Source organism: Sparus aurata, chromosome 6 (assembly GCF_900880675.1).
Source record: "Sparus aurata chromosome 6, fSpaAur1.1, whole genome shotgun sequence".
NCBI classification, from domain to species: domain Eukaryota; kingdom Metazoa; phylum Chordata; class Actinopteri; order Spariformes; family Sparidae; genus Sparus; species Sparus aurata.
In genome coordinates this window covers 10,045,807-10,053,583 of record NC_044192.1, presented here as the reverse complement: position 1 = coordinate 10,053,583, position 7,777 = coordinate 10,045,807, and the positions used below count along the sequence as shown (strand labels likewise).

General features: G+C 39.3%; 1 protein-coding gene and 1 non-coding gene across 2 annotated transcripts; both read right to left on the bottom strand.

Annotated features, from left to right (window-relative positions):
• Positions 1–851: 851 nt before the first annotated feature.
• On the bottom strand, positions 852–923 carry trnap-agg (transfer RNA proline (anticodon AGG)). Its single transcript has one exon. It is a non-coding gene; the product is annotated as a tRNA-Pro (tRNA).
• A 2,944-nt stretch (positions 924–3,867) lies between these two features.
• Positions 3,868–6,960, bottom strand: LOC115582938 (guanylin-like). The gene is made up of 3 exons (XM_030419181.1): positions 6,809–6,960; positions 6,190–6,376; positions 3,868–4,247 (listed from the first exon to the last, which is right to left on the bottom strand). The coding sequence occupies exons 1-3, from the start codon at positions 6,878–6,880 to the stop codon at positions 4,177–4,179; spliced, it is 330 nt and encodes a 109-aa protein (XP_030275041.1). The 5' UTR covers positions 6,881–6,960; the 3' UTR covers positions 3,868–4,176.
• Between the last annotated feature and the right edge of the window lie 817 nt (positions 6,961–7,777).

Sequence of the window (7,777 nt, the reverse complement as noted above, 5' to 3'; positions counted from 1 at the left end):
GTTATCGTAAACTTTGCGAATGTGACGTTTAAAGCTCTATTCTTGTGCACATTTTGTGTATTATAGTTGTTTGGAAGTTTTTAGAGTACACTTTAGAAACATAATGTGACATGGATACAGACAATCAATGATCCTATATATTAGTAACCTGATAAATGATTTACTCCTTACTATATAGTGAACATTACCCTGCAATATAGACTTTGGTGTTGTTGGGGAAACTGTCTGCCACTGTCAACCAATGGGCTTTCTTGGAAAACAACAAATATGTAAGTGCATAACTATCTTACTAGAACTGTATGGAAATAATATGTTAATGTGGAGATTAAATCCATAAAATACCTACAAGCCATGAAGTCAACAGAATGAAGTAAAAATAGTTTAGTAAATTGTGCCCTCTGGTGGTTATGGAGCAGAATGAGCACACTGGACAGATATACAGAAGTGTACTAACAAAATCAATCAATTTGCAACCGTAAAGGACCGTTTTAAAGGAATGACTCATATCACAAGATATTCAAAGAGTTATAACATACGTTAGATAACAGCATTATTATTGTTAAGGGTTTAAGGGAGTTTTAATGTTGTCACTGGTATCAATAGGGCAATAGTGCTGGTCGATACAGTCATTTTAAAGGCAGATATTAATACTTCATTAAAGTAAGTTATCTACAGTATTACAATACACCTAACTACTTTTGAGTATATTGTTGGCTTACTTTCTAACTGAAATTATGTTTGTTTTGACGCTGTATTTAAGTACAGTGAGAGTTACAGCCATCCTTGCGCACATCCCCTGTAAGTGGTTGCATACAAGAAAACTACTTTCTTCCAAAATAAATTAAATTAGAGGGCTCGTCCGGGATTTGAACCCGGGACCTCTCGCACCCTAAGCGAGAATCATACCCCTAGACCAACGAGCCACGTGATTCACGTTCCCAAATTTACACGACAAAATCCGCGGATTTTGTCAAACACACTTTCATGCTCCAGTTGTCATTTCACTTAAGTGCAGCAACGACACGTTAATTCAGGCGATCGGTGATTAGCACAAACTGAAGACTGCATGTAATTAGAACCGGTGTGGTTCTATTGATTTCCGTCGGCGGGAGCGCGCGAGGTCTGTTAAAGGTGTATCGCCCAGTTTCTATACTTCCACAGCTGCTTTTATCTGGATCTAACAGTCATTTACTACACATACAAATAACTTTATGTCCGTGGTTATAGCAAAGGTATGTCTAAGATTGTGGCGAAAGTGTTTGCAGTTCATATCGTAATCAGGGAACTACGTGTTCACAGGCAATAGTATTGTTTACAGTGCTCTTGCGTGTTTGTACGTCTAATATCCTTGTTTAGGACTATATTTGCAAACTACACTGTTATCAACATGATTTAGGAATGGGTTATGTATAGAATAAAGAATTGATCTCTATTGCAATCATCCTTATGACTGTCCATTATTGTACCTGCTCTGTGCCCCTAGATCATAACAAATTCAGTTCTTCTTACCTGTTGAAATACCTTTAAAGAGCCAATACAACTCATGCAAGGCTGTATGTCACCTGCCAAAAAGTGATTACAGCTCCTACCTTGTGACTAAAAAGTTGTTTCTGCATGAAATTGAATTGATTTCACTCTTGGTGGCTATATTTGAGAGATTATAACCAATCCAGTCCTTTTTACCTGTTGAAATACCTTTAAAGGACCAATACAGCTCAGACAAGGCTGTGTTTCACCTGCCAAAAAGTGATTACAGCGCCAACCTTGTGACTGAAAGGTTGTTTCTGCATCATATTCACTTAATTTCACTCTTGGTGGTTATATTTGACAGATTATAGCCAATCCAGTCCTTTATACCTGTTGAATTACCGTTAAAGAGCCAATACAGCTCATGCAAGGCTGCATTTCCCATGAATGTATAACCAAGAGTGGAATCAAGTCAATCTGATGCAGAAACAACCTTTCAGTCACAAGGTTGGCGATGTATTCACTTTTTGGCAGGTGAAATACAGCCTTGTATGAGCTGTATTGGCCCTTTAAAGGTATTTCAACAGGTAAAAAGGACTGGATTGGTTATAATCTCTCAAATATAACCACCAAGAGTGAAATCAATCCAGTTTCATGCAGAAACAACCTTTTAATCACAAGGTAGGTGCTGTAATCCATTTTTTGCAGGTGAAATACAGCCTTTTATGAGTTGTGTCAAAGGGATTTCAACAGGTAATAAGGAATAGTAGTAGTAGTAGTAGAATAAAGGACAGTCATAATGATAATTACAATAGAGATCAATTCTTTATTTTATACATAAGCCATAAATGATGTTGATAACAGTATAGTTTCCAAAAATAGACCTAATCAAGGATATTATAAGTACAAACACATAATAACACTGTAAACAATACTATTGCCTATGAACACGTAAATGTTATTCCTTGATTTCGAAATAAACTGCAAACACTTTGGCCACAGTTGTGATTATTCGGTTACAAGAAACGCTAGAGAGTAACCGTTACCTCGAAACTATATAACTTGTCTTAATTAACACGACTACAAAGAGAAAAATGAAATAATTAAAGTCCACCACCTGGTTAGCTAAACTCTCGGTTAGCTAATTCTCAGTCTTCTTACCTCGTTAGGTTGATTGAAATCATGGCTGTTGACAAAGTTACATTGGCTTTCTCTCCTATAACAGAAAAAATGAATGTAACTGGGGTCGAAATATGAACCAAATGTCTCTTTAGCTTAATCATTAATCTGTTCGAGTCGACATACTCACCGAAACAATGCAAACTTAGCTACTTAGGACGTGTTTGTTGAAAATGTCCGTTATTTTAGAACTCACACACTGTTGTTACGTCACTGCGCCGCCACAAGAGGTCGCCGCGAGCTTCGCAGAAGAAGCTGATGGAGGACGCAGAGGATCCAAGCGAGGCGAGAGGCTTCACTCCCGTACACTTCCGGTTTCTTTTAAATCCCGTGGATCAGACAGTTTCACCCTTTCTTTGTATAAATATCTACTAGAATTATACTTTTCAACACAATGGATTCACCACTTTGTTTTTATATTGAGCTTGAACTATAGAGAGTCGAGATCACGCCCCTTGGGTCTTTATTTAGGTAAAAACTTTCTATGATAGGGCTTTTCGTTGAGGGAGCTGGCATAACCTACAAAAATACATCACAATTACAGCACTCTATAACGGCGGGAAAACACACATCGGCCTTCAATGCTTAGTCCCACTGTTTGTTTAGGCTGATCACATTCATTAGCCAAGTCCATTAACTGTTCCATTAAACTCCCATTAAAGTGTATAGATTAGCAGATCAAAAACAATGCAGGCAGTAGAGCAGCATAAATGACGGTTAATAGGAGTCCCCTTAATGACTGATGCTATCTGATGGCTGTGAAGCACAGGGTCTGGAAAGCAGGTCACTGACGTCATTCCACATTGATGCCCGATGTTAGTGATGCCCATTACCAATTGCTGTTACATGGATTAACTGCTCTAGTTGGCTCTCCTGACGGGTTGACTTTTATTTGAATTCTAGATGCGTGTTCACATATGCTAGTGTGATTTTTCTATCTAATAGCCATGTGTTATTTTAATTATAACAACACATCTCAATTTTATAATGACAATGTATAGATAGAAAAAAAGATATTGATAGATCTTTAAAACCACAGTAGCTGTGTGTATACAGATCACTTGTCAGTTTTGCAGCCCTCAAAAAATTGAGTGATTCACCTGTGAAATAACAGAGAATACTGAGACAAATGTCAGTAGCTTCTACCTTTAAGTGTGGATGTGTGTGTGCATTTGTGCGTATAAAGGACCATTTTCTAAAAGTAAAAACTGCTTCCAAGGATGCAAAGAAAACCTTTTTTTTAATATCAAGAAGCTGCATCAAACTCAATAAATTAAAACTGCAACATGAAAGCAAAGTAATATTCAAACTCTTTTTTTTGACATTATGGTACTAATTAACAGCGTCGACCAAAACTTCTAAAAATATTGAACGACTCTCCCGCGTTGACCACTGAGCCATGAAACCCGTTGGGCCAGGTTGCTAGGTGACAGTTGGAGTGTTGCTGGTGTCCATGGATGCCTTATACATAGAGATATGAAAGAACTACAGAGGAGGAGGATGTGTTTGTGTGTCTAGCAGATGGCAGTCTCAGTCGCTACACCCAAAGCAGGCGGGGTTGGCACATATTTCACAAGGATCCGTAGACGTCATGATATCCACTGTAACAAGCAAGAAAAAAAGAGGAAATATAAATATTCATCTGACCTAAAAGACGTTTTTGCACCACCCGAGGGTGAGCTTTTCAGGTTCATGAAACACTTGATGTAACGGGATCCGTATCCATATCTGTCTTAATACAGCAACAAGGGTGCAGTCTGCGTCTAACTAGCTTAAATGGTCCCTGAAGACTATTTGCAAAGCTTTCCAAAGGCCACTTGTCAGGCATTATCATTCTAGAGCTACTTCATGGTGCAGCAGTTGCAGGATGTGCATAACACATTGTGTAAACAGTGAGCTCAATGGCCTTAAGACTGAGGAAAATATTAAGAGTTGTTGTGTGTTGGGTTGGTCCTATCATAGGATCTCTTAACAATAAAAAACAGAATATTGCCAGCCATATCTTTTAATGTGATCACCGCATGAACACCAAGGAGCCCGTATTCTTCTGCAAAGACACTCTTTTCTTTTTGTTTTCTATATTCGGTCATGCAGTATTATTTGCCAATATGTCACAGGCACAACTTTTCATACATGCAATACCCTCTGAAAGGTGCTGTTTAAAGATCAATTGTGTTCTCACATTTCTTTTTTAAATACAAAAATTTTACATACATTGACACAGGCGATGTATAGAGGGGATGAGTTAAGGGGCTGCCACACATGCTACGGCACACAACAAGCAGCATTAGGAATTGGTGCCTTCTTCAACTTTATTTGGTCCAGTTGGAACATTAACCTGCAACCTTCAAGTCCCCAAGCCAAGTCCCTATTGACTGAGCTATTGCCATTTATATATAGAGCAGAGAACACAAAAGACTGAGACTTGGGCTCAATGCACCTTAATCATACCTGCCAACTTCCCGTTTTTCATTGATAATGAAAAACAACTTCCTCCCGAGGTCACAACTCTCCTGTATTTCTCCTGATTAATGACAGATATTTTAGTTCTCATGACCTGTTTCTGGCACTCTATATTATGAAGTCTGCTGTACTGTTGCAACTCATACAGAGAACTAGATGAGAGAGAGAAATACTCCAGCAAATTTAAGATGTCCTGAAGGGTTTAGAAAAGAACTGACCAGATATATTGGGATTTTCCTGTCTTTTACAAAATGTTAGTCAACCTTGTGAGGCTGACAAACACAGGGCAGCTGCATGAATAGACTCAGAAAGGGGCAAAAAAAACTGCTTGATAATAGTTTATGCCAGAGGGGGTACTTATCCTGCATTGTTAAAATCCTTTAACATACAAATGCTGTTGCATTATACTTAATGTTTCGTTGTTTTTATCCTTTAAGAGTCACCAAGGGGCAGGAAAATAAGCCTCTGAAGCTCGAAAGTTTTAGGGGCAGGAACTAGAACTAGAGGAGCTGACGGGGCTGCAGCACCTCCTAAAGCAAGGCATTAGAAAAAAAAAATAATGGCATCGCACAATGATTATAACACACATTTATGTGCGTATATCACATGCCGAATTTACAAAAAGGCCCAAATTATTAGGAATTTGTCATAGAACGTATTTCAGTAAATTTATAAAGTTTCTTCTAACTCAACAACTCACAAAATTGAGCGATTTTATAAGGATGTCTGGTGCATTTCTCTCCCTCTTCATCTCCTTGCTGTTGATGCTCCTGTTTTCTGTCTGCTGTAGCGCAAAATGTTCTCAAATTATTGTAAATTGTTATTAGTAACTATCAGATATGAGTTACCCCGGTCCTTAACCATAATTGTCAAACTACATTAATAAGTATGTCATACAGATTGGCCCCTCAGCACAATCAACTGTGACTGCTTGCTTTGGTTTCACAATCCTTCCTGTTTTATTGTTCTCAAGGTCTCAAGTATTACTACAATATGTAGGTGCAAAAACAAAGCTGATGTCCTTATATTCCACATGTTATTTCCTTATTTGTCATTGCTGTCTCCTTTGCTCCGTCTTACCTAGTTTGGAGAAAGCAATGCCTGCTCCCTTCTCTTGACACACAGGCAGAAAGATCTGCGGCAGCAGAGGGTCAGCGCAAACAGCCGCCACGCTCGTCTCAGCGAGGTGAGGGTTAACACTGTCGTCCAAGTCCATCAGCAACATCAACTGCTTTACTGCCTCCAAGGGGAAGCTCCTGTCTCCAACCTGGGAAGGAAGAGACCAAAAAGAACTCAGCGACATTATTAAAACCTTCCAAGCACAGGTGCTTTGAATTGAGAGTGAGTGCTCTGTCTGGGTCTTGTAATGGGATTGATAATAGGTGCAGGGGCTGAAACTACCTTAATGTATTTTCTGTTTTTGAAATAGAGGAGAGGACAGGATTGCCACTTTAGATTTGGCTTCAGAGGGTTGAAAGAACATGACTGGACTCAATAATTGGTGTTTGAAGGGCTCAAACACTTCTGCAAATAACTCTTCTGCCATTGAACAGGCGTGACCGCGTCCGGGGATTCAGAATAGAGAAATGCTACAAGTATTTCTAAGACGCACTTAGAGAATCTAAAGAGCCGAGTGAAAAGAAAAACAAGATAAGCAGCCGGACTGATAAGGATTTGTCAACAATATTTCCATACTCACTTTAACCTGCACTCCTGCAGCTCCTCTGCACACACACAGCACCAAAACGAGGACGACACCGAGCACTCTCATTTCCAGTTGATGCAAGATCTTTTTCTCAGTTTAGAGGAGTGTTTTCTGTCTTCTGTGGACTCTGCATATCTGCTCTGCCTCTTATAAGGTGTCTGGACAGATTAGTGAGTCATTTATTAACAAAGGCACCTGGCAGGGTGAGGAGGGAGTAAAGGTAAGGGTAAAGGTACGTACTCGTCAAAGATAACCTGAGAGCTACCGACTCGAAATGTTAAGATCCCCTTTTTTTCAAAAATTTATAACCACGATATATTGAATTTGTTTATAACATCTCTCTCTGTTGTTTTTCCTCCGTCAGCACCATATTTCATTATTGTCTCTGGGTTTCATTCCACCTTATATGATGCCTCAATGCCACCTAATAAATCTCACCCCATGTCTCACTCCCACAGATGTACGTCACAGAGCTGTCTGATAAGGAAGCAGCAATATACGTTCAGAGCCGATCCATGTAGGTCACTCGTTTTCATGGCTGCAGATGATGATGTTTTACCACATGCAAATGTTAACTTGACTTGATTGGTGACACATTCATAAATAGGCTGCCTAAAAAAGAAAAAAAAAATGTTTTCCCATGCACAAGAAAAGCTGAAACACTTGGGAATCACGCCATTCCCATGAAAGTTGCTCAGTGGTGTTTTGAAGCCGAACAAGCTTGACTTCCTGGCCGTGAAAGCTGGCTAACTTCCAGTTTAGTGTCTGGCTAACCTGAATGGGGATAGGGTTGGTAGGCTACCTTTAGTGGGTTGACACACATTTAAAAACCACGTGTTGACCTGCTAATTTTGATGGAAAAGCGGTATAAGTCACCTTTATTGAGAAGGTTAGTGACCAAGACCAGACCGGTGAAAGTCCCACACAGCCTGACTGGTCTTGAAATAAAATCCAGAATCCTCT